This window comes from Mixophyes fleayi, chromosome 7 (assembly GCF_038048845.1).
Source record: "Mixophyes fleayi isolate aMixFle1 chromosome 7, aMixFle1.hap1, whole genome shotgun sequence".
NCBI classification, from domain to species: domain Eukaryota; kingdom Metazoa; phylum Chordata; class Amphibia; order Anura; family Limnodynastidae; genus Mixophyes; species Mixophyes fleayi.
The window spans coordinates 81,910,569-81,938,429 of record NC_134408.1 but is presented as its reverse complement, the minus strand read 5'-3'; the positions used below and the strand labels follow the sequence as shown (position 1 = coordinate 81,938,429).

At 41.0% G+C, this 27,861-nt stretch overlaps 1 protein-coding gene across 2 annotated transcripts in view; it reads left to right on the top strand.

Annotated features, from left to right (window-relative positions):
* The window catches only part of HIBCH (3-hydroxyisobutyryl-CoA hydrolase), a 326,855-nt gene that overhangs the window by 2,971 nt on the left and 296,023 nt on the right, over positions 1-27,861 (top strand). For both annotated transcript variants that reach the window (XM_075180042.1, XM_075180041.1), the window contains exons 3-4: positions 2,742-2,882; positions 21,043-21,127. In XM_075180042.1, coding sequence (XP_075036143.1) covers positions 2,742-2,882; positions 21,043-21,127 — 226 coding nt within the window. The remainder of the gene's footprint in view (positions 1-2,741; positions 2,883-21,042; positions 21,128-27,861) is intronic.

The following is a 27,861-nucleotide window of genomic DNA, read 5'->3' as shown; positions in this document are numbered from 1 at the left end:
AATCTTCCATTATAGTTAATAGAGCGATAATAAACTCTCTACTGGAGGCTTCCATGTTGTCACTCTATGTGTATAAGACCATGAAGAAGAAGCATTTCTCTCAATCTTCACACACCCAAATCTTCTCTGAGGTAATAAAGTTACAGAATAAATTCTTTAAATTTTCACATAACAGGTACTTGTGATGAGAATCCAGGCAGTATCACTGATATTAGATATATTAGAATAGATTCTTTCAGTCTTCCCATAAAAAATACTTGTGATAAAAATCCTAGTAGTCACACTCTCCAGAAACGGGTGGACAAACTCCACTTAGATTCAGGGATATCATGCAATAAATTTAAAATTCTCATGTTTTATTATAACGTGAATACACACTTAAAATTCCATAAATTAAAAAAGGTTACAATATAAAAGAGATGCAGTTGCCCATACCAGAATACAGAAGAAAATCGCATGAAGAAGCTAAATGGTATATCTGGATATTCAACAGGCGAATTCTCTGCAAAGATGTTATGTCCAGGATCAGCAGTCTGCTCTCTGATAGTTCCACCACCGACGCGTTTCGACTGCTAAATGAGTCTTTATCAATGTAGTGTAGCGGTGTCTTAGGAGATTCTATTTATATCCCCATTTCCTGATCACGTGACCTATCCATAAATCCTTACAAATAATACAAAACCATATAAAAGCTAAGAAATCTACAATACATCCATTCACATAATTACATATTATGTATGGGCCGTAATTAACATCAAATTGTAAACATTGTATACATCAAACTATTCAAAAAAGAACTAGCAACTTTATATATTCGCATATCACATGTACCCTTCTTGGGATGTGGACGTGAGGCTCCAAAATTAATGGATTCAAATGAACACAGGTGGACTTCGCATTTAAGCGTGTGCTCCATATCTAATAACAACAAAACCATGCCTTGATCTGAAAATGGCTGTGAATAATATGCGCATGCACCAAATCAAGTGCTCGATATCAAACATTCCTGGATCTTCGAGGATCATGCATGCGCAAATAAAGTTAATACCGTAGTAGACCCGATAAAATATCGGGACTGAACATTATCATCACTCCACTTTCCAAGTTAATATATTTTTAAACAAGGAAAATCTAACACCCCTCTAATTATATGTACATATATCCAGAAACATGATTATATATATATATATATATATATATATATATATATATATATATATATATATATATATAACCGTTGTTGTTGTTACCTGGAAGGAATAATTTTTGTCTGTATATATGTACATATAGTTATGAGGGTGTTATATATCCATGGTTAGATATATATAAACTTGGGAAGTGGAGTGATGCCAGAGTGTTCAGTCCCAATATTTTATTGAGTCTACTACGCTATTAACGTTATTTGCGCATGCGTGATTCTCGATGATCCAGGATCATTTGATATCGAGGTATGGATTTGGTGCATATTATTCACAGCCATTTTCAGATCGAGGCATGGTTTTGTTATTATATATGGAATGCACACTTAGATGAGAAGTCCACCTGTGTTCATTTGAATCATTTAATCTCGGAGCCTCATGTCCACATCTCAAGTAGGGTTCATGTGATATGTATATATATATAAAGTTGATAGTTGTTTTTTTGAATTGTTTGATGTGCGCAACGTCTACAATTTGATGTTAATTATGGCACATACAAAATATGTAATTATGTTGATGGAAGTAGGGTAGATTTTTTAACTTTTATATGGTTTTGTATTATTTGTAAGGATTTATGGATAGGTCACATTATAAGGAAATGGGGTTATAAATAGAACCTTCTAAGACACCGCTACACTACCTTGATAAAGACTCATTTAGCAGCCGAAACGCGTTGGTCGTAGAACTGTCAGAGAGCAGATTACTGATCCTGGACATAACGGCTTTGCTTCTTTATGCGATTTTCTTCTCTATTCTGGTATGGGCAACTGCATCTCTTTTATATTGTGACCTTTTTTAATTTATGGGATTTTATGTGTGTATTTATGTTATAATAAAACATGAGAATTTAAAATTTATTGCATGATATCCCTGAATCTAAGTGGAGTTTGTCCATCCGTTTCTGGAGAGTGTGACTACTGGGATTTTTATCATAAGTACCTTTTATGGGAAGACTGAAAGAATCTATTCTGATATTCGTGCCTTTAAGTGGAGCTTGTCTATTCATTTCGGAGGAGTGAGACTGCCTAGATTCTGATCAGAAGTACCTGTTATGTGAAAATTGAAAGAATTTATTCTGTAAGTTTATTACATCAGGGAAGATTAGGTATGTGAAGATTGACTGAATTACTTCTTTTCATGGTCTTATACACATAGAGTGACAACTTGTAAGCCTCCAGTACAGAGTTCATTATCGCTCTATTAACTGTAATGGAAGATTATTTACATTATTTGTACATGTATGTTTTCACACTACAGTTTTGTAATTTTGTTAATACATTTATTATCTTAGTGTTGTTCTACTTTACCGTCCGATTTGAATGAGATTGGCAACATTTATCCATTTTCCATAACAGTCTCTTGAGGAACCAATGGCGCTGAAATTATTTCCAAAATCTGTTGGCCAGAAAACTGTCAGAAAGCAGTTATCTCCCTGAAACTAAATGATCTGAGAGATATTAGAAACAATTGTTTTGTTATCGTGGACATTTCAAAACTTTGGAAATATAACCAACGACATAACATTTTTTTTTTGCCATGCAGAAAATGTCCAGTCAAACAGCTTCAGATGCAGAAGTCCTGCTGACAAGGACCGGCTGCGCAGGAGTGATCACCCTCAACAGGCCAAAGGCTTTGAATGCATTAAACCTTAACATGACTCGGCTTATTTATAATCAGCTTAAAGTAAGTTGCATAACACCTATGATGAGGCTGCTGAAACCTAATCTCATACAAGAGCCATCCACATCAACTGTGGCAACACCAACTAATTTTGCAGCAGTGTCCATGTCCCTTCTGTCTTCACTGGTCTGGAACTCCCACAGTACCTGGTGCATGGGTTATATATTCTGCACAGGAGTGCAACATTCCCCATTTTCCTGTTATTCATATGATATACAGTGTATGTATGATAAAGATATATATATATATATATTTATATATTTATATTTCTCTTTCATCCAGTCTGGGGAACACTGCTTACCATGGGTTGTGGAGGGAGCTTGGGGAGTTGGCACCTAAATAGTTAACTTTTAGTACTGCCGACAGACCCCTCCCCTCTACAATCCCCCTGGCCCCTCTTGTTCAGTTTTTTTAGGTGCTCGCGGGGTTGGGCAGTGTTTTTTAGTACTTAGTGTAATTTTATTATTTTATTTCATTCTTTTCGTTTTTAATCCTTTTTTTTTACAGGTGGCAGTGCTGGAGTGTGTTATACTATAGAGAACACACTCACAGCGGTAGCAGCGCAGGCACTCCCCTGTCAGTTGGGAGCCAGCGGACACCCGTTCCTCACTGACAGGAGGAACGGGTGTCTGAATTGGGAGTGACAAGCGGTCTCACAGGACCGCTGTCACTCCTGGAGCCTCCCTGATAACCGGCGCTGCCACTGCAGGCATAGAGCGCCGGTTATCGGATGTTTCATATGGCGGCGGCCATCTTGGTTTTTCGCTAGGGGCACAGAGTCGCTGCAGGCAAAAGAAGGGGGCTATACCTGGATCCCCCCTCATGCATAGGAGGGGGCATCGGGTATCTTCCGCTGCGGAGACCTCTTATGGAGGTCTCCACTACTCTGCCACAGAATACTTTTATTTTTTTCTATTTGGTCACAGAGTCGCTGCAGAAGCAGCATTACTGAAGGGGGGGAGTTAACACATAGAGCTCCCCCTCCTTCCAGAGAGAGAGATGGTTTATCCCAGTCTTCTGGCGCCAAGGAGAAGCCTGGGAAGAGAGAACAGAGCTGAGGGAGCAGGCACCAGGAACTGCTGTTAGACTTCTCCCCTGTTTGGCCTATGGGCTGAGTATCTGATTTATTTAAACACATTTTCTGATATTGCTGTGTACAAGTGGGCTAGTAGATTTATATTATAGTTCTCCTACCTGCTAAGTATTATTTTGTGTTTTAAAATATTACAAGTACAACTTTTATGTTTAGATTAGTTGATTCTTGTAGTTTACTCTTTTCTCTCCACACATTTATATCTCTCTCTCTAGTTCAAAATGTCATGTAAAATTACCTTGTGGGCAGAAGGACCCGTCGGCGCTCTGCTCTGTTTGTGAAGTGGGGGTCCCCCCTGCGCAAACCCAACAGGTTTCAGCCCCTCCATCGGAGGAACCGGCCTGGGTGGCCTCCCTGACACAGTCGGTTTCCTCTTTAGCACAGATGGTTTTTCAATCCAATCAATTGTGGTCTAGTGTGGCAACTTCGGTGGCTAATAATCCAAGTACACCGTTGGGCCTCCCTGCTTCCTCTGGTTCTAGCGGAACGTCTATACCAGGACCTTCCTCATTACAGACGGACCAAGCCACTGTCCCTACAGACCCACCATGGTCCGCAGCATTTATAAAGGGTTTGGATAAACTGAACCAGTTGCTTGAATCCCCAAACATTCCGTCTGCTAGAAGAAAGCGGCCCAGATCCGATAATACCCTTATGGTCCTTTCAGATTCTGAGGAGTTTTCAGAGGAAGAGGGGGAAGTTAATTCTGATCCTGACCAGGTTCTTCCTTTGGGACAGGAAGAAAGCTCTAAAAGCCAATTTATTAACGATTTAGTTTTAGCAGTTAGACAAGCGTTGGACCTCCCAGAACCGGAGGATCCTACTCCTAGAGACAGAAATCTTTTTAAGAAGGCCAAAAGAAAGGATATCCGTTTTCCCCCTTCCGTAGAAATTAAGGATATTGCAGAAGGAGCCTGGAAACAGCCTGATAAAAGATTCACTGTTCCCAAAAGATTCTCTTCCCTGTACCCATTGCAGGAAGAGGATGTGGTTCGCTGGGAGAGTATTCCCAAAGTGGATATTCCAATAGCCCGATTGGCCAAACACACTTTACTCCCAGCCCCAGGTTCTGCATCTCTGCAGGATGTTAACCGCAGAGTGGAATCCCAGCTGAAATCTATATTTGCGGCTGCGGGTTCTTCCTTTAGGCCCACATTTGCTTCAGCTTGGGTTGCTAGAGCCATGGAAGCATGGGCAGACCAGCTGGCAGAGGCATTACAAGACTCTGAGTTACTTCCCCTGGCTTTGCATTTGAAGGAGGCATCGGGGTACCTTTTATGAGGCGGCCCAGAACACAGCGGCTGTATCCTCTTCTATTCAGGCTGCCTCTATCTCAGCAAGAAGAACGTTATGGCTGAAATCCTGGGAAGGAGATGCGGAATCAAAAAAAAGTCAGTGGAAACCATTCCTTTTTCAGCAGCAGTTTTGTTTGGCCCAGAATTGGATACCCTGATCTCCCAGGCGACTGGAGGCAAAAGCACTTCCTTGCCAGTATTCCCTAGCAGGAGCCGGAACCCTCGGGTCAGCTCTTTTCGTCAGCCCTTTCGGGGAACCCCCTTACCTAGAGGACAGTCCTTTAGAGGCAGACAGCCCAATTCTCGAGGCTCCTCTGCCAGGGGGAGATCCTCGTTTGCAGCTAGGCGCCAGGCCTCCAAGACCCAGGAGAAGCCTGCCTCCTGGCGACCACTCTGTTCCGGAGGGGGCGCCAGTGGGGGACGTCTGTCTTTGTTTCAGGAACAGTGGGCAGCATCCTCCCAAGATCCTTGGATTTGGGGTATCATATCAGCGGGGTACAGGATAGACTTGCTGGGACCAGCCCCACAACGTTTCTTTCTAACTCCGCTACCCCGAGATCCATCAAGAAGGCAGGCGATACAGGATTGTGTCGCCTCTCTTCTTTCTCAAAGAGTTATCTGCAGGGTCCCAGATTTCCAGAAGGGACAGGGGTTTTATTCAAACCTGTTTCTGGTCAAGAAGCCGGACGGCTCCTTTCGTCCCATCCTAAACCTAAAGGGCCTCAATGTGCACTTACGGGTGGACAAATTTCGGATGGAATCCCTAAGGTCAGTAATAAACGGCTTAGATAATGATCAGTTTATGGCGTCCATAGACCTAAAAGACGCATGCCTTCACATTCCCATTTGGATCCACCATCAGTCCCTCCTAAGATTCTCGGTGGGATCCTTCCACTATCAGTTTCGGGCCCTCCCCTTCGGCCTCTCAACAGCGCCGAGGGTTTTCACGAAGATCATGTCAGTAATGGCAGCATGTCTTCACCTTCAGGGAGTTCAGGTCGTGCCTTATTTGGACGACCTGCTCATCAAAACCTCCACTGAAAATGGCTTACGTCATCACTTATCCCTCACCTTGGCTGTTCTCGAGGGCCATGGATGGCTAATAAATTTAAAGAAATCCCAGTTGGTTTCGTGTCAACGCATGGTTTTCCTAGGGCTCATTATGGACACCAGCCAGCAGAGGGTATTCCTTCCTGTCGAGAAGGTCAGTTTTATTCAGAGCATAGCAACTCAGGTCTTGTCTTCTCCCAGCCCCTCAATGCACTTGTGCATGCGGCTGCTGGGAAAGATGGTGGCCTACTTCGAGACTTTCCCCTTCGGTCGAGCCCATTCTCGATATTTTCAGTGGGATCTTTTGACGAAATGGTCAGGATCCCACCTACGCTTTGACCTTCAGAGGATCTCTCTATCTCCGAGGGCGCGAGAATCGCATCAGTGGTGGCTGATTCAGGATCACATGACAATGGGCAGGTCCTTTCCTCCATGGTCATGGATCATAGCCACGACGGACGCCAGCCTGAAAGGTTGGGGGGCGGTAATCCTGCACCTCCGGCTCCAGGGGCTTTGGTCGGTTCAGGAATCAGCCCTGTCAATAAACGTGCTAGAGTTGAAGGCTATTCTTTTGGCCCTCCGGGGGGCCCAGTCCCTCCCCCAGGGCCACCCTGTCAGAGTTCAGTCCGACAATGCCACGGCCGTGGCATATGTCAACAGGCAGGGAGGAACCAGGAGTGCAGCTGCAATGAAAATTGCAGCTTAAATTCTGGTTTGGGCAGAACAGCATGTTCCAGCAATATCGGCAGTATACATTCCAGGAATAAGAAATTGGGAGGCCGACTACCTAAGTCGAAACCAGATGATGCCGGGGGAGTGGTCACACCATCCGGAAGTTTTCCAGTCTCTGGTTCAGAGGTGGGGTCTTCCGGACATAGATTTCATGGCCTTCAGACACAACAGAAAGGTTCAGAGGTTTTGCGCAAGGGCAAGAGACACCTTAGCGGTGGCAGTGGATGTTATGACAATGCCATGGGAGTTCAGGTTGGGATACCTGTTTCCCCTGATCCCCATGCTTCCTCGCGTACTCAGGCGAGTAAGGCAGGGCGGTCTGCCAGTAATTCTAATAGCTCCCTCATGGCCGCGCCGAGTCTGGTACGCGGACATAATCTCTATGGCGGAAGAACAGGGTTTCCGTCTTCCGTCTCGAGACTACCTTCTTCTGCAGGGTACCTTCCGTCACCAGAATTTACCTCAGCTCACTTTAACGGCATGGCTGTTGAAGCCAGCCTCTGGAGGGCTAGAGGTTTTTCCTCCAGCGTAGTGAACACTATGATGCGAGCCAGAAAGCCTGTTTCAGCTCGCATCTATCACCGGATTTGGAGAGCCTACATCAGATGGTGTGAAAATAGGACTTGTCACTCGTCCTCCTTTCGTCTCCCTCACTTGTTGGCTTTCCTTCAGGATGGCCTGGAAGCAGGGCTTCGGTTAGGTTCTCTAAAGGTCCAGGTATCGGCTCTTTAAGTATTTTTTCACCTGAAATTAGCGGATTTACCAGATGTTAGGACTTTCCTCCAGGGAATCTTGCATATTCAGCCTCCCTATGTTCCGCCTACAGCACCATAGGATCTCAACCTGGTACCGGATATGCTTAAAGGGCCTCTTTTTGAGCCATTGCTTCTGGCAGATTTGAAGTGGTTGACCTGGAAGGTCCTATTTCTTTTGGCTATTGCATCTGCACGTAGAGTTTCGGAATTAGGAGCTCTGTCTTGTCGGGAACCATATCTGGTTTTCCACGAGGAAAGAGCAGTGTTAAGAAACCTCCCTTCCTTCGTTCCAAAGGTAGTTTTTGGCTTTTCATCTGAACCAGTAAATCGTAGTTCCGGTCTTCTCATCTACCTCCCATTCGGATCGACAGTCTATGGAAAAGTTAGATGTGGTTAGGGCTCTCCGCATTTATGTCAAAAGAACTTCTCAGATTAGACGTACTGATTACCTGTTTGTTCTTTATGATGCCAATAAGAGAGGCCGGGCAGCCTTAAAACAGTCCATTGCAAGATGGATTACGGAAACCATCAAGCAAGCTTGCATAAAGGCTAACTGTCCTGTGCCGGAGAGACTTACGGCCCATTCCACCAGACTGGTAGGGGCGTCGTGGGCAGCGAGAAATGGGGCTTCTGCAGACCAGCTTTGTAGGGCAGCCACCTGGTCCTCTGTCCACACCTTTACAAAATTTTACCAGTTTAATGTTTTTGCATCCGCGGATGCAAATTTCGCTCATAGTGCTTTACGAGCGGAGCTTTCGGAGTAGTCCCACCCTTAGGGGGCTGCTTTAGAACGTCCCCATGGTAAGCAGTGTCCCCCAGACTGGATGAAAGAGAAAAGAGGATTTATGTACTTACGTTAAATCCGTTTCTCTGATTCCGTCTGGGGTACACTGCGATCCCTCCCTCCTGCTTTTCTTCTGTGTGCTCTTGTTTGACTGGCCTTTTCTCCTTGGGCTTTTTAATTAGCTGAACAAGAGGGGACAGGGGGATTGTAGAGGGGAGGGGGCTCAGAGAAACGGATTTAACGTAAGTACATAAATCATATATATATATATATATATATATATATACACATATATAGCACAACAAATAGATATTACAGCGCGTAACTCTGAATAGATAAAAAAAAGTCCCAATATAGTCTCTATAGAATAACGTTCTGCCTTTGTACAGGCGGCTGCCGATTCCCAAGATCCAGATGGTGAACTGGAAAAATCTAGAGCAAAACAGAAGGGATGGGGCGCCACATAGTAGAATACTGTATTATAGAGGCACAAATACAGTGACTGTTCCACAAGCCCAGAAATGACAATCTCCACGTGAATATGCTGGAGTGACAGTGTAAGATAACAGAGTTTTCCCGGAGATCATTGAGATAGATGGAAATACATAGAGTGATCACCACTCTAGAGCACCGACACCTTATATGTGCAATATGCGTACCAGATATTGAAGCTTTATAGCTTATCTGTACAGTGCTATATATGATTATACACACTTTGAAGCGCCAACACCTTATGCATATCATATATGCGTACCAAAAATAAAATCTTTAAAGCTTATCTGTAACGTTTGCAGCAGGCATCTTTCATCAAACAGGATATATGTGCTGGTCTCAATATTGGAGAAAAAGAGCTATCATGGTGTAGTATATTAAAAGTACAAAATTGAATACAGTAAGAACCTTGAGGTATCAAACTCACATGATAAAAAGTATAAAAACACAGTGTACAGGGAAATTCTGTCCACGATTCAGATCAAAAGCCAGCAGGAATGTATCACAGATTGAAACTGCTATTCTCAAATATACTTGCAGTCTTAGGCTGTGACTCCGCTGGTACAGAAAGTCCAAAGTTCCTCAACGCGTTTCGTCTTGTTAATATAAGACTTCATCAGGAGGGATTAGAATTCTGTGACTCTCCCAGTCACGGTCTTAAGTAGTGTGCGCCGCGCCATCTTGCGCATGCGCACAATGAACGTTCTCCGACGTTCAGCGTGAGGGCGGCACACGGACGTGCCCTGAGTGGTCACATGACCAGGCTTACAACAAACTTTATGTCTAACACAATAGAAAGACATCAGAGCTCCGTATATCTGCCCTGGATGTCACAGATTGTAAACATTACAGCGGTATATCTGCCCTGATTATCACAGATTGTATACATTGCGGGCGATAAACTCATACAGAGCAACCTACTTTTTTACAGTGAATCTAAGAAGAGGGCTTATAAAGAATAAATAACAATACAGTTAAATGTATAAAATTCTCAAAATAATACAGGCTGAAAAATAAAACATGTTACTAATATTAAAAAGTATATTAACATATGGGGCTATCTCGTAGTTATCATTATACCCTTGAGGTGATAGGGTACCTAATGCGTATATCCAATACATCTCTTTTGTGAGAGGCGCTTTTCCAAATCGCCACCTCTCGCGCCTAGTTCTACATGTTCCAGAGCCATAAACTTCAGAAATTGAGGATCTGATTAATGTACTTCCTTAAAGTGTTGTGGTACCAAGTGACTGGTTACTTTATTTTTAATATTTCTCACATGTTCTTGAATGCGAACTTTCAACTGTCTCTTATTTTTTCCTACATACTTACGACCACAACTGCATTCTAGAAGATATATAACAAACGTGGACATGCAGTTCATCAAATGTTTAACTTTGAAGCTTTTACTATTATTGTGATTGTAGAACACCCTATTGATAGGGGCTGTATATTTACAAATATTGCACCGATTGCATCTAATGCTACCTTTTATGTCTAGAAAAGAAGAAGTATTTGTGGTAGCTGTGCATTTCAGTAAGCTAGGAGCTAATATGTCTTAAAGATTTCGATTTTTCTTAAAGATAATCTTCGGGTGTTCAGGAAGAACTTCATGAAGAACAGGATCTTTTTTTTTTTTAAGCACAATTCAATGTTTGGATAAGACTGATCTAATTTTTCTCTCACCGCCACAATAAGTTGTAACAAACAAAATATCACTATTGTTCTCAATGTTTTTTTTAGAATAAGATAAAAGCTCTTGTCTATTCAGTTGTTCCGTTTTCACAATGGCATTCTCTAGTATATCCTCAGGGTACCTTCTTTTTTGAAATCTCTCGGAGTATACATTTAGTTGTTCCTTACAATGATTGTCATTACTACAATTACGCTTGATGCTATAAAATTGAGAATATGGAATATTTGTCTTCCATTTTTTGGCGTGAGAGCTTTTAAAATGTAAATAACTGTTAGTATCCACGGGTTTGATATAATTTTTCGTAATTACTTTTTCTTGTGCTGTAAGGATAAGGTCTAAAAACTCAATTTGTGTAGAATCACACTTCATTGTAAAACGAAGATTAAAATCATTCTCCCTGATGTATAGCATAAAGTTATTGAGAGATTGAATATCTCCTTTCCATACAATTATCATCAATGTATCTTTTAAAAAGAATGATATTATCAGCAAAAGTAGCAGAATTATACACATATTGTTTCTCCCAATCACCCATTAGTAAATTTGCGTAACAGGGCGCAAAAACTGTGCCCATCGCCGTCCCGCAAAGCTGTAGGTAAAATTTATCAAGAAATTTAAAATAGTTATGGGTTAATATAAATTCGATCAACTTACAAATAAAAGTCTTGTGTGCCTCTGTAATAGTATCATCCAATTCAAGGAATTTTTTGACTGCCTTAATACCTTTGTTGTGTTCAATGGATGTATACAACGATTGGGTGTCAATTGTTACCCACAAATATTCACTATTCCATTTAAAATTATTAAAGATTTGGAGTACATATGTAGTATCTTTTATATATGACTCTAGTTTACTAACATATTTAGATATGTGTGAAGTCAAAGAGTCTATACCCACAATTATAGGTCTACCTGGCGGGTTATCTAAACTCTTATGAATTTTTGGCAAATGGTAAAATATTGGTATGACTGGATTACTTGTCATTAAGAATTGAAATTTGACTTTGATAATAATTTCATCGTGTAGAGCTCTAGATAGTATAATTCTAAGATGCTCCACAAAGTCATTGGTAGGATCTGTAGCTAGAGGAGTATAGGATGCAGAATCATTTAATAGTCTTAAGTGCTTCTTTTACATAGTCTATACGTTCTTGTATGACTATACCCCCTCCCTTGTCTGCTTGTTTAATGACTATGTCAGAGTTATTTTGAAGACCCTCCAATGCTTTTATCTCATTAGTATTAAGATTACGAGCGATATGTGATTTATCATCTCTCTCGCATAGATCTGTAGTGACCAATTCTTGAAATAACTCAATATGTCTACTTTTTGATTCCAGCGGGAAGTACTTAGAAGTGGGTTTTAGACCTGATTTTGAATGGATTTCCATCTATCTCACTGATCTCCGGGAAAACTCTGTTATCTTACACTGTCACTCCCAGCATATTCACGTGGAGATTGTCATTTCTGGGCTTGTGGAACAGTCACTGTATTTGTGCCTCTAGAAATACAGTATTATACTATGTGTGTGTGTGTATATATATATATATATATATATATATATATATATATATATATATGTATGTGTATATGTATGTATGTGTATATGTATGTATGTGTATATGTATGTATGTATGTGTGTATGTATATATTATAAGGGCGCAGTCGTGCCCTTATATTAAGGTTACATCTAAAAAAACGTCATTTTGCCATAGGGTGTTTGAGGGTCTACATTTTAAAAAGTATTAAAGCTATTAAACTGAAATTTGGCATGCGAATGGAGAACTGTCCGCAATTGCTGCATGTGAAATTTCAGATAAAAAGAATAAAAAAATGACAATTTAGGAACAATCTAAAGTTCAAAATCTGTTCGTTTTTTTCCACTTCCTGTTTCGCAAAAGTCGCAGTTTTTCTTGGTTTTTTGGGGGAGTGGTAAGTTTTGTTAGAAAGCTATTAGAGCTGAGGAGTGCCTTTGAGGGTTCACAAGTTTGAGAAAGTTTAGTTTTTTTTTTTTTTTACAATTTGGTAAAACATGCCCCAGATTTGGGATTTCAGAAATTTTCATAACATTGCGCATGTCAGATAGAGTCTTGTGCTGGGTGTACTGAAAATGGCTTCGCTTGAGAGCACTAAGATGGCTACATCTGTGTGGTGGAGGAAATATACAGTATAGCTGAAAAGCTGAATATCATTCTTATATTTTGTGCAGAACAACTTCACTGCCCAATTATCCTCAGGAAATACTGGTCAAAAAACAAGTAATAACTATATTTGTGTGCTGGAGATCAATGGCCATTTTCTTGTAGCACATGATATACCGTAGAAATGAGACAATTCGTAGAGGAATAGTGTAGAAAGAGAGTCTCAAAAGTGGTAGGAGGGCGGGAGGAAAGGCGAATTTTAGTTCAGTTGTGAAAGTGTTGGAGCTGTAAATATTGGTAAAATTTTTTTTGTGGGGATGTGATGGCGGCATTGTGTTTCGTAGAATTGCAGTAACACTGCAGTGGTTGTAAGATCGTTGACGTATCTGACTCCCCTCGATAACCATGACTGAAACACACTGGGATGGCAACCAGAGAAACATCTGGGGAGTTAAATAACGGTATCTTTGGGGAAGGATGAGAAGAGAGGCTGTGCTTTTGAGATATGGAGTCCCAAATCGTCAAAGACTGAGAGATGACTGTATGGTATAGGGTCCATTTTGGGCGACGAGCCAATGGGAACCAGAGGAGAGTAGACAGTGAAAGTAGTCCCAAACTTCTGCCTGTATACGTATCCTGACTCTGGAGGATTCAGACCCACACCATAGGGTGGGGAGGGGGGGGTCAGATGGGTCGAGTCTGGAAGAGATTTAGCAGTCTAGGAAGGATGTTCATCTTAATGGCGTTAATACAATCAATCAAAGAAATATAGAGGTGCAGTTTTATTTGAGCATGAATGCAAGGAAAATTAGCCTGGAAAAGTTGGTGTTAACGTTTGGTAATATAAACCTTGAGGTATTTGATTTTTTGGAGGTGCCAGTTGAATGGTAAAGATCGCTGTAGCAGTGACCTGTCTGATGCAGGGATGTAAAAATGAAGAAATCCTGTCTTGTCCCTGTTGACCTTGTTGCCCGAGAAGTAGCCATATAGGTATAACTCAGTAAGGAGGGGGGGGGGAGGGGACACTTGGATTAGAAATAGTCTTAAGGATGTCATCTGCGTATAGTGCAATTTTGTGAACAGAGGGGCCCACTGGTATACCAGCTATCCTCTGATGAGCCCGGGTTCTGGCAGCCAAAGTGCTCAATAATAAGGGCGAATATAAGTGGTGAGTGGGTGCAACACTGACGCTTGCCATTTAAGATCAGAAAAGGAGCCGAGGTCAGGCCGTTCTCTGAAATTGTAACTGATGGAGAATGACACAGGGCCAGAATACCAAAATTTGTCAGAGAACCCCATCCATGAAAGACAAGGAAATGCGGTTGAGCGTTTTTTCAGGGTCAAGCACCATGAGTAGGCAGGGAAGTTTATAGCTGCAACGAGCCAAGTTGATGCTGACCTGGTCTGGATGGATAAGGGAAGGAAGGAGTGGGTTCAATCTGGAGACTAGAATTTTTTGCAGAGACTCATTGTTGAGTAGTGATATAGGCTTGTAACTAGCACATAGAGCAGTTTTGGCTAACCTATGACACTCCAGGTGCTGTGAAACTACAAGTCCAGCATACCCTTCCAGCAATAAGCTGCTATATATTGGCAAAGCATGCTGGGACTTGTAGTTTGACAACACCTGGAGTGTCACAGGTTAGCCAACACTGACATAGTGAATGGTCTTTCCCTGACTTTGGAATAACAATAATGTTAGCCCTAGTGGTGGCTTGGTCAAAGGAAGCCCCCCTCCAGTATCTTGTTTAAAAAGAAAATTGCCAGGGTTCTCGGACCTCACCTGGCAAAATTCTTTTAGTATTGTGATGTGAAACCATCGGGTCCCGGAGCAGAGGAGGCTTTCAGGCATTTGATGGCCACCAGGAACTCGGGCAAGGGGATGTCCAAGATCAAGGCGGATAGTTGCAGTGAAGTGGCGTCGAGATAGATACGGGAAGGTCTCTGTGTGGTAGAGCCCGAGGTAGGTTATAAAGGGAGGAGTAGAATTCACAGAACTCGCGGACTATCGCCGACAGGTCGTAGGTTATGTCCCCAGTAAGGGAGTGACAAATTTCATTGATATGGCTCAGGGTCAGCTTTTTTCACAGCTTTCTGGCAAGCACTTTCTCAGTCTTATCATAATAGCGCTGTTGGAGTTTATGGGTTATGGTGGCAGCTTTACAGAAAAGGAGGGTATTATGTTGACCCTTTAAAGCGTTAATCTGAGTAAGTAAAGCGTGGTGAATCTTGTGTTAAGTAAGGAGCGTAATAATTTTACGTTCTAAGGATTAGAAGTCCTCTGCAGCCTGTCTCCTTGAAGCTGCTGCCAGGCTAATTAACTGGCCTAGAGTAGTGGTTTTGCGGGCCTCTCAGATTGCTCCCGTTGCTACCTCAGGAGTCGAATTGTTGAGGAAATAATTGGAAACTTGTAGTTTTAATGTCTAGGAAGGTAGCCTGGTTAAGCAGAAGGGAGTCGTCTAAGCGCCACTTGCGGAAGCACGGTGGTTGTTTAAGAAGGTCAGAGAGGAAGCACACCCCCATGTGGTCTGTCGTGGAGAGCTGTGTGATGCCTGCTTGGGTCACGTAACAAGTGAGGGAGTGGTAAACATGTAGCATATCTATACAGGAGTATTGTTGGTGAAGGGCCGAGAAGTGGGTCTAGTCTCTGGCGTTGAAATTGCAGAGATGCCAGGGGGTATATTTACAAAACTGTGGATTTCAAAAAGTGGAGATGTTGCTTATAGCAACCAATCAGATTCTACTTAGCATTTGGTTAGTACATTCTACAAAATGACAACTAGAATCTGGTTGCTATGGGCAACATTTCCACTTTTTCAAACCCGCTGTTTAGTAAATATACCCCCAGAAATCATACAGATGGTGGTGGGTGAACAGAGTGGTAAGAAAAGTGGAGGCTTTAGAGGGAGGAGCTCCCCACAGGGAGGAGGGGTGGGGACTCATCCAGGGTGGGATCCAGAACCACATTAAAGTTGCCACCGACTGTCACATAACCCCGCCCCAACTGATCAATGCATTAGCAAGGCGTGTATTACCTACTCTACATGTGAAGGGCGGCTGCCATTTATATCTTTAATGGGGTAAGTGGTGTGCAGACTGTTTCCTTTAAGTATGAGGGTTTCACTTTAAGAAAGGCTGAAAGACTTGCTTGTCGGGGCCTCACAGTTGTAGTGAGGGAGAACAGTTAGCACAACCTGAGCTCCAACAAACTCTGCTTGGGTCGGCTCTCAGACTGGAGGTTCAGCAGAGAAGTGCAAGGGGGCATTTTCCAACACTCGGTGTAGAGTTAGATAGCCTGCACTCCTCAGTCTGGTAGTTCAGCAAACTGATTGAAATGGAGCAGTTCTCAACATGAGACCACAATGAGTGTGTTACAGTAGTCTAAGTAGGATATGATAAGAGCATGTGTTTTGTCTCTTCAAATATTAACGGTTCCAAAACACATCTAAATGCAGGATTCCAGTATAATAAGATATAAAAACAGTGTACTCACCTAGTGCCAAACTAGCACAGACATCTCAGTTCAGTTGCATTTTCAGCCAATTAATGTACCATATACAAAAGCCAATAATTTAGCTGAATTTCTTAGTAGAATTGTAAGCTGACGAGGGAGGAGCAGCTGTTGGTAGCAGTTTCTTAACAACTATGGAGTCCCAACTGCCAGAGAATCCCAGGATTTGTCTCTGTACTTTGCAGTTTGAGTATATAAAATAAATGTGTAATCCTACACTGGATCATTTCTCAAAGCAAATGGTCATTCTAATCAATTCATTTTTGTATATGGCTCCTGTGAAAAATATTGGATGAAAGTATAATTGAACTGAGATGTACATGCCATTTTGGTATTCTGTTCATAGTGCATTGCTCTAAATAGATTAGTTTATTTATTAAATGTTAATCCTACTTTTGTCATCAATGGTTTATTTAAAGGAGTGTACATACAATATTGTGGCAGGAATAATCATGTTATGATTGGGATCTTACAAAGCATTTTTGTATCCTTTAGAGCAGAGTTGTAAAGTTTTTTTATGCCAAATTATAGCTGAAATTTTCTAGGGACCACATATCTTTATAATCTAAATATATTTGTTGTGTGGTTGTGGTATAGTTCTATGGGATATACTTGATGCAACAAAATATAAAATAATTAGCACACACATTTTGACAAATAAATAAACATTATGCACAGTAGACCTAATTGTCCAGCATATTTTAGAGCCCCGTAATCTGCACCCACATGTCCATGCCAATCTAGACTACTCCATGCCAGCGGATATAAACACCACAATCAGCAACTAATAACCCTATACAAAACCTATGGTGCGGGATGTTTTTCACCGTTAGCAGCCTCCTTTCCTGGAACCACACTGTTCACTGGTACTTTAACTCCACCTGGACTCGATCCCAGTAGTGTACAGTCATGGTCATGGTCATGAGAATGACACAAGTATTGGTTTTCACAAAGTTTGGTGCTTCAGTGTTTTTAGACCTTTTTGTCAGATGTTGCGATTGTATACTGAAGTAACTTACAAGCATTTCATAAGTGTCAAAGGCTTTTATTGACAATTACATTAAGTTTATGCAAAGAGTCAATATTTGAAGTGTTGACCCTTCTTTTTAAAGAACTCTGCAATTCCCCTTTAAATGCTGTCAATCAACTTTTGGGCCACATACTGACTGATGGCCGCCCATTCTTGCCTAATCAATATGCTTGGAGTTTGTTAGAATTTGTGGGTTTTTGTTTGTCCAGCCGCCTCTTGAGGATTGACCACAAGTTCTCAATGGGATTAAGGTCTGGGGAGTTTCCTGACCATGGACCCAAAATTTCGATTTGTTTTGATCCCTGAGCCACTTAGTTATTACTTTTGCCTTATGGCAAGCTGCTCCATCATGCTGTAAAAGGCATTGTTGGTCACCAAACTGTTCTTGGATGGGTGGGAGAGGTTGCTCTTGTAGGATGTTTTGTTACCATTCTTTATTTATGCCTGTGTTCTTTGGCAAATTTGTGAATGAGCCCACTCCCTTGGCTGAGAAGTAAACCCACACATGAATGGTCTCAGGATGCTTTACACAGGACTGCTGGTAGCGCTCACTTTTCCTTATCCAGGCACAAGCTTTTTTCCAGATTCCCCAAACAATCTGAAAGGGGATTAATCAGAGAAAATGACTTTACCCCAGTTCTCAGCAATCCAATCCCTGTACCTTTTGCAGAATGTCAGGCGGTCCCTGATGTTTTTCCTGGAGAGAAGAAGTGGCTTCTTTGCTGGCCTTCGTGACTGGCCATCCTCCAAAAGTCTTTGCCTCACTGTACATGCAGATACACTTGCACCTGCCTGCTGCCATTCCTGAGCAAGCTCTGCACTGGTGGTGCCCAGATTCCGCAGTTATATCAACTTTAGGAGACTGTCCTGGTGTTTTCTGGACGTTCTTGGGCGCCCTGAAGTCTTCTTCACAACTATTGAACCTCTCTCCTTGAAGTTCTTGATGATCCGATAAATGGTTGATTGAGGTGCAATCTTACTAGCAGCAATATCCTTGCCTGTGAAGCCCTTTTTGTGCAATGCAATGATGACTGCACGTGTTTCCTTGCAGTTAACCATGGTTAACAGAGGAAGAGCAATGATTTCAAGCACCACCCTTCTTTTAATGCTTCCAGTCTGTTCTAACTCAATCAGCATGACGGAGTGATCTCCAGCCTTGACCTCGTCAACACTCTTGCCTGTGTTAACAAGAGAATCACTGACCTGATGTCAGCTGGTTCTTTTGTGGCAGGGCTGAAATGCAGTGGAAGTGTTTTTGGGATAAAATTCATTGTCATGGCAAAGAGGGACTTTGAAATTAATTGCAATTCATCTGATCATTCTTCATGACATTCTGGAGTATATGTAAATTGCCATCATAAAAACTGAGGCAGCAGACTTTGTGAAAAATATTTGTGTCATTCTCAAAACTTTTGGCCATAACTGTATAGTTGTTGAAAGTTGTTAGTGAGATAAAGTCAGGGATACTCGCAGCTATGAAACAATAAGCAAACAAAACAAGACAGATGGGTCTATTGCCAAGCTGGGTCAGAGGACAGGAGAGGTACATGACATCAATAAACAGATCAAGGGGTATATTTGCTAAACTGCGGGTTTGGAAAAATGTAGATGTTGCCTATAGCAACCAATCAGATTCTAGCTGTCATTTTATAGAATGCATTAAATAAATGAAAGCTAGGATCTGATTGGTTGCTATGGGCAACATTTCCACTTTTTCAAATCCACAGTTTAGTAAATCTAACCCCAAGAGTTCAAGGGCAGGCAGAGATACAAACGCAAGGTTCTACACAGAAATCCAGCAGCAGAAGATAATCAAATCAAAAGATAAAGAAGGAGGCACTAGCCTAGGTAAACCTAACACCAGCTAGACAATAATTGCAATGAGTGTATTTTTGCAGTTCCTTGCCAATCAGCTGATGGGTAGAGATCATGTGACCAGAGAGAGATGACTGCTCAGCTGTTAAGTGATGAGCAAGAGTTGGTAATCAGCTGTAATGTGAAATCTTCTTAGCAGCTCAGTAACAGACACAAAACAACTCTGATATTCAGCAAAATCTGGAATGGATTTCTGAGACAGAGCAGAAACAAAACACAGAGTAGCAAAAAAGCAAAACACCAGCATAACAGATTTATGTCTAAAATAAATAGGTCTGTGCAGTTATCATAGAGCTCCATTTAATCTTTCAGCTAGTACACCACTATATAGCTTTATACCACTTTACAACCACATGATATCTTACAGCCATATGCCTCTTTACAGCCCAATTACCTGACAGAGAACTAACTTTCATCTTGCATACTCTTGCTGTGGCAGTAACAAAAAGTGGCTTTCACTGACCTTCCATCTTATGTTGCTAACCAGAAGCAACCATTGTTTTCCTTCATCGGTATAGGTAGATGGATCTCTAATGGACATACGCTATGTGTAGTGGAAGCTGCCGTGGCAGACTTCCCCTCTTTTTAGCGGGGAAGGGAGGTATAACTCCAAAAACATTTTCTGGGACCCTAGTTTGGGTTGCACTCCATGAGTTTTGCCCCCTAGTTTTAAAGCATGGGAGGCATTTTATTGTAATTAGTGTTTGACAGCTTGCTTGGACATTTTGTGACATGTTGTGGAATTTTGGCGTAAGTGAGCGTCATGTTGGGTGCATTTTGAGATGAGTGATGGGGTGCCAAGTTCGTTTTGAGGCTGCTTTTTAATTACATTAAGGGTAATGTGCAACCCTTGAAGTAGGCCAGGTTGTTCATCATTGCTTTATATTATATTACTCCTGCTTTGTACTTGGGTTGTGCTTGTTAAAAAAAAATTCTAGTATTTGTATCACAGTCTTCCCACCTCATCTATTCTTCATTTATTAATAAATGTAAGTTTTATTTCTCCCTTATGACAGTAGATTGGATCAATAACTTCTATAAACCGTGTGACACATATATGTCAAATGAAAAGGCTCTACAGATGCTTTTCCTGAACTCATATTTGCATGTTATAAGGGTAAGGGCCTAAGTGTCATGACATGAAGATTACTGAATGATGGTTAGACAGTTTTACTGAACATCAGTTGTTCTCCAAGATGTCACCATATCACTCATCTAACAAGCATGAGTCCAATCAGTATAATTACTGAACTGAGTGACAGCAGTTTAATATGCAAGGAAACAATTGGAAGTACTTCATGAATTGGTAGTGGATATTTGTAGTGGATAGTGTAAGAAAGTCCTTGCATTTTGTAATTATTTTCATAATTATTTTTGTCACATATTTAATTTTGATATTTGTATTTAAGAAATTGTGGTTATAAGATGTCATTTAAATTGCATTTCCCTTTAATATGTGCATCCTTTTTTAAATTGTTAATCAAGTTCTCATTGCATCTTGGTGAATTTACTGTTTTGTGCACATTTTTACATGTAACATCTTGGAAAGTGTTATTTACTAAAAATACTGAAAGGTTCAAATCTCAAGTAAGACCACATCAAACACTCAATGTCTGTTTGTTGCTATTGCATAGTGCAGATATGCACTTTTCAGAAATGTTAGTAATTAACCTTAATTTTACTTTGTTAATTTTTTTTTTTGTCATAGCTTTGGGAAGAAGACCAGGATACATTTGTAGTGATGATTAAAGGGTCTGGAGGCAAAGCTTTCTGTGCTGGTGGAGACATCATTGGTAATGGCTATACTTTATTTAATTTATACTGTACTGGTTAAATATAGAAAAGTAGACCAGTGTAAAAATGCATCTTGTAACCAGTCGAGTATAGATATTGCCTCTTGCACTAACACTGTGTTTTAGTCAGGTAACCAAGAAAAATTCATTATGGCGCTTGCAACTACTTTAAACTATATCCGCAACTGTCCTCAGCAACCCTGATAAAGAAGATAAAATAGTCAGACTGTGGACTGCGCTTGATATAGATCAATTAATCTACTATAAAAATTATATACGTACACTGTTAATACATATGTATGTAAAAAAACAATTATGTGTGTGATACACATAACATATAACATTCATCTATCATACAAAACACAAATGTAAAAATGTAATCTTGAGTGTTGGTATATTAAAGAATCTCTGAAAAACACACAAGGAAATTCTACATTCATATAAAACAATAACCATATGAATTGTTACAAAATTATTAACATATGTATCATTCCTATTGGGTTTTCTGTTAATATTATATATACTGTAAATAACAGCATATATTGTAAAATAACTAGGACTGATTTATTTGGTATCAATCTGGAGGTTTGTAGAATTACAAGTCCCAGAAGTGATAATTGTCTCTAGCAGTAATAACTCGTTGTGAATATAAATGAAGGAAAATTGTTATACATATAATGTTCAAGCTGAATGTGAAGCCACAGGTCTCAGATGAAATATTTATCCAAAAGAGGAAAAGTTATTACTTGCCCATCAATATATATTTGAGTCTGTTTTTAGCAATCGCTTAATTGCATGAAGAAATAACTTCCAGACTTTGGCGTTGCAATCTTAGTTTCTCGCACATAGAATCGAAACAGGAACCAGCCAGACAATTCTACAGACAAGTGTAACCTACATGCATCTCCAAACAAACATCCAATTTCCAAGTGGAGAAGATAAGATCTTTATTAAGGGATATGCAGTTTAATCTGAACGAACGGAACTCCACTCAACAAGTGCCCACTTCTGCAATCCTACGGTTATTCTCCAGACTCCGTTAACATGCACATAGTTATTCCCTGCACATAGTTATTCCCTGCACATGGTGTTGGACTGTTTTCTGAGAAAGGAGCACTCTGTCTGGAGCTCCTTCTTAATATTATTCTAGTCCACAGATAAGCTAAACAAACTTTTGCTGCAGTTCTATAGTCCGCAAATAGGAGCGATCATAAGATACCAAATAAAACGTCGTACTTTGACGTGCTTCATTACTACTTCTGTTACTTTATCAAAGAGTTTGAATACAAAGATTTGTAAAAGGAACTACAAATTTTTATAGAGACGTGTTTAATTTAATTAAAAATCATCACCTTAATTAAAAAATGACAGACATATCATTTTCAAATTATTTCTTCACTATTATTTAAGCCCTGTTTACCATTATGTATTTAGAGATTAAAAAAATTTATTTTTTGAGAGGTATTTGTTTAGAAAGGCAATCCTATAATCTAATTCACGTTTTAATGCGTACATATTAGGAATTTAGAAAAAGAAAATGTTAACAATGGAGCACCAATTATCATCAAGTCAAAGATATGTTTTTAGTAGACCATAAAATATGAAATCCAGTATATAACATTTATAATGAGGCCATCTCCAGTATGCCACTTGTAGTACAACGGATTTCGTATATATCACAAGTCTAGTCAAATTTCCAATTTCCTTTAGCTCTGGCATCAAATTTTTATATGTATGTATAAGAGAACACTTTAACTGTCTTCATTTATTTACTTTTCATAAGCGCACACATAAATATAAGAATTATCCTTGTCTTATCTCCAAAAATATATATAATCTTTGGAGGAGAATATCAAAGATAAGAATACATATTAAAAATTGATAAATTTAGATTGTATAGCTATCTACAGACAAAAAGAGCTGTCTGTTACCTATATCTCTTGTACTGATACTGTACATCCCACCAAATTGATATAAACTAAGTAGATAATAAGTAGTATTTTTCGCAACATACTTTCTGTACTAACTATATATAATGAATTGATACATACCACTAGATTTCTAAAAAATGCAGTGCACTAAACAGTGGCACCAACATCACAACTTTTTCAGCAAGTTAGAATTCATATATATTTTATTAGTGTACAAACATCTTGTTTTCTTATCTTGACTCTTAAGGAAGAAGGATATCATGCACAATACAAAAAATACATATATATATATATATGTATATATATATATATATATATATATATATATATATATATATATATATATATATATATATATACATATACAGCCCACGCATAGAATTTTTTCATTTGGATTGTTAATTTTTAATGCACATAGACTACTCGTGTCTCTGTCCACATACTACACAATCTCATTGAGGGGAAAATCTCATTTTAATAATGGAACTATTTTATACGAAAGAGATTAAATGCATGCAATAAATATGAATGTAAAAAATATAAATCTAACAGGAGGAAAATAAGAGAAAAAGCTAATCTCGAATCTATGAATCAGATTCTATTATACATCTCATCCGTGATCCTGTCTACCCCAATATCATATTATGCTATTCAGATATTCTCAATGAGGTATTGGTTCCTATTTTTTTCAAACATTTTAGCCTGCATCCCAGCGGATTCTAGCTTTATTTTACGCATATCTAACACTGACCTATATGTTTCAAACACCATTAAAATGCAGTTAAAATCATATGTACTCACCTCTCAGGTATAGGAGCTTACCTATAGCAAGGGCTAGGTTGTCAACCACACCCAAAAAGTCTTTATATAGGCCTGATAGACAGTTGCTAAGACAACACAAGGTAAAATCAGAGACGAAATAAGCCTGCGCTTGGTTAATTCCATATTATACATTGATACCAGCTGCTTGGCAATATAAATCCCTTGTATGCATACAAAACAAAAGACCGTTGTTGTCAGCACTTGTCCTTAACACTGCATATTTGTGTGTATCTAAGAAAATGAAAACCTGAGGCATTAGTTCATATTTTGGTCAAACATTTTAGCCTGCATCCCAGTGGCTAGAGTACCTCATTGTATGCAGGTTATACATTGACTTATATGTTTCAAACACCATTAAAATGCAGTGAAAATCAGATGCACTTACCTCCTAGGTATTAGGGGCTTACATCTAGCAAGGGTTTGCTTATGAGCCACACCCTAAAAGGCTTTATATAGGCCTGATAATCAGCTGCTAAGACGATACAATAGAAATGCCCTACATATATACAAAACTAAAAAGTAGTTATCAGTGCTTGTCCTTAACACTGCATATGTGTGTGTATCTAGCAAAATGAAAACAAGCATCTGATGCCATGTATAATATGGGATTAACCAAGTGCGGGCGGATTTCTATCCAAATCCTATTAACTTACCTTTAAGAAACATTTCCAGAATACTCGCATATCTCTCACAAGAAACTGCAGAAAAATGTATTCATGCATTCATAATTTTCTGCATTGTCTATTGCAATTCTTACTTTTCTTCCCCATACCAGACTATCACACTTACAATCTATTTTGAATGCAGCAGTTGGAATAATGTTCCTTTCAAAACATTCTTCAGTTACTGCTCCGCTCTGCCAGCCCCTTCTTTTGTTGCCTGTATTTTACTGAATTCAATATTACTTCTACTAATATACAAAATTAAAGCTGCACCAACCTAAATCTGTTACCTTGTCTGAAAATATCTCCCAACTCGACCCGTTCCCTCTGCCCAAGATCTACGACTCTCACCCACACTAAATACCTGCTCCAATTCACGTTTACAAAACTTTTCTTAGGCTGCACCCTGTTGTGGAAATCCGTCCCTTGTACAATGAGACATTCACCTAGACTCCAAAACCTTCATGCGTTCCCTAAGAATTCACCTCTTTAGATAAGCTTATCAAATATTCCAACCACCTTCTTAACATCCCTAGGATTTTTCTATATAATTACATACACCAATGTTCTCCCCAGCACCTATTTCCCAGGTGCTCTCCACCCACCTGGTTTTACTTGCCACCCAGCTCTTGGAGCCTGTGAGGATACCACCCTTAGCTGGGATGGCAGTTACCCTCTGTGGGATTCAACTCACTCAGGTAGGCCAGAATATATCCAAAATAAGGCTTTATTACGACAGCACAACACCACGAGATGTTCACAAGTTACAGGGTAAATGTTAACATGTATCCTTCAGCAGCCTCTTGCAGTAAGCACTCCAAAGTAATAATCTCAGTCTCTTCCAGAGTCTTATCCTCCCGCAATATTACCACTAACGATTAGGAAAACAGTTACTGGCTCACACAGACCCTGTCCTGGTAGGGTTTCCTCCAGCGGCACCACGATGCCTGACCCAGAGTTCTTTTCCTTGAGGTCTTGTACACCAGGATCCTCCAAGCTAGAATAGCTCCCTTGGCATTATGCTCTCCCTATATTCTTCGCTGTATACATCGGAAGTCAGGTCAAATATCTCAAACCTCCCCTCCCCACCTTGTTATATTCTTGTAGCCGCCAGCATCTGTCAATTCTCAGAGCCTCTGCGGGAAGTCTCTGTCTCCTGCTCCAGTAGCTACTCTGAGCCCAACAGACTGAGAGCCCTACTGACTGCCCTTCCCTGGTTGTCTGGGGTCCTGTCTGGCTACGCCTCCACCTTCCCCAGTTCCCTTCTGCCCTGGGCTTACTCATTTCCCCAGTCTGCGTCTGCTTATGGACTGGCTTCTTGCAGGAATCCTGCTGCACACTATCTCCTACAGGGACTACTGAGAGTAACATCACGCAGTCATCAATGTCCTGCTTTCTATGCTGCCTTCTTCCTTCCTGTGTCTGACTGTTACTGTTGCATCCCTGCCCTAAAATATTCTTGCAGTCTGCACAGTTGGCTATGTAGTGGTCTACATCCCTCACTAAACCTTACCACATGAGCTACTTTCTAAGCCTGGCTCGTGTTCTCTTTTTTTCCTTGGTGATCAGTACCCCATACCCCATGGGCCTGTGCTATGAACCGTTCCCGATATTCGGATGGGACTACCAACATGTACTTATAATTTGGGCTGGACACCGTATGCAGTAACCCGTCCAACCAAGCACATTCATCTACCACCCCAGTCTTATCTGACATATCTGCTAGTGCCCGCATCCTTTCTAGATCTGGAACTAGTAACTGGGCTTTTTGCAGTTTAGATTTAGCCTCTTCCCCCAGGACTAACCCCCCCTCAGGATGGTCTTGGCTACTCACCCTCAGAGGCCTGGAGATGAAAAAGAGAGGTTGCTGATACCCGGTTGTCACTGGTGTGTAGGGGTTGGTTGCTCTTCCTCTGCCTTTCTACGGGCATCTTTTCCAACAAATTAATTCCTGATGTCCTGACCCAAATCATTGCCCAAAATCACCCCATTGGACATTCCCGCCATAATTCCAACTTCCACCAGGTTGTTACAACTGCCCCAATGCAACTGGACTTGGGCTGTTGGAATTTCTGCCCATCGTCCATCCTCCATCCTAACTTTAAAGTACTTGTTGCGGATAATTCTTCTGGAATCCAGCAATTCGGGCCGTACCAGGGTAATGGCTGCCTCACATTCCCTAAATCCTTGGGCTTTTCTGCCATCCACCCATACATGTTTCAAGTGCCTGTAAAGGTGTCCTCCTGTTGTTTGCCTCATGTCAGCCACAGCATTGCAAGTTGCCCTTACCCCCCTCGCCTCTGGTGCATCAGGGTGGTAGCATTTGTTTTTGCGGGTGTGGCTCCTGCCTACAACCCCCGTGGGTGGGAAATGGTCCGATTGACCGACACTCCTGTTGAAGATGCCCCCGGTATCCACATCGATGGCACCGCTTCCAGTCTTGTCCCAAGTGTGATATCTCTAGTCCTCGGTTGCTAGGTCGCCTTGGGCCTTCACTTCTCCCCCTTTTCTGTTTTTTCCCAGACTGTGGGTTATACTTTCCCACCCAATCCTGAAGAATGGGAAATATCTCAGTTAGCCCTGCTTTTACCAACCTCAAGTCCTTTTACCTGGATCCACTGACCGAGGACGTGTTGCAGCACTTGACGAAGCTGACGATAGTCATAGCTTCCACTGTGCACTGCTGACTGGCCTGGGCTGGTGGATGTCTGTATGGTAGCTGCAATCTCCTGAATGGCTGCTTCTGAAAGAGTAGGGCAAGGTCTAAGGGTTTCATTCGCTCCTGCTCCTCGGGCAATAAGGTAGTATAGTAGCTCACCCCAGTCTCCTTAGACCATTCTTCCACCACATCTGGGAAGTTCTTCTGACTTTCTTTAATAAAGTCCACCTCAGACAGTTTTGAACATATGAATCCCCCACCACCCAGCACCAATATACGAGGTTGCTCCTGGTTCTCACCCAACTCCTTGGCTTCCAGGATTTCTGCAGCATAAGTCCCAACTTGGGTGGCTTTCATTGCTGGGACCTCTGCTATTTCCATCCTGCCCGCACCATCGAGTAGGCGCAGGTCCTATTTGCATAATTTTTCCACCAGTTGTGGCTTGAAGCCATCCTGGGTAGTGGCAATTTCCCTTGCCAGGCATAATCCCCGGAGTTCATCCAGTTTTAGGGAGTTATAGTTGTTCATGACTCACGTTTCTTGCAACTCCTCTGATAGGCTTCCTCTGGGTGCTGTGTAGCCCGTGCTGTGCTGTACCTACAAGGCTCTTGGACCACAACCGCTTGCATCCTTTGCAGCCTTCCCAGTTCCTGCGACACC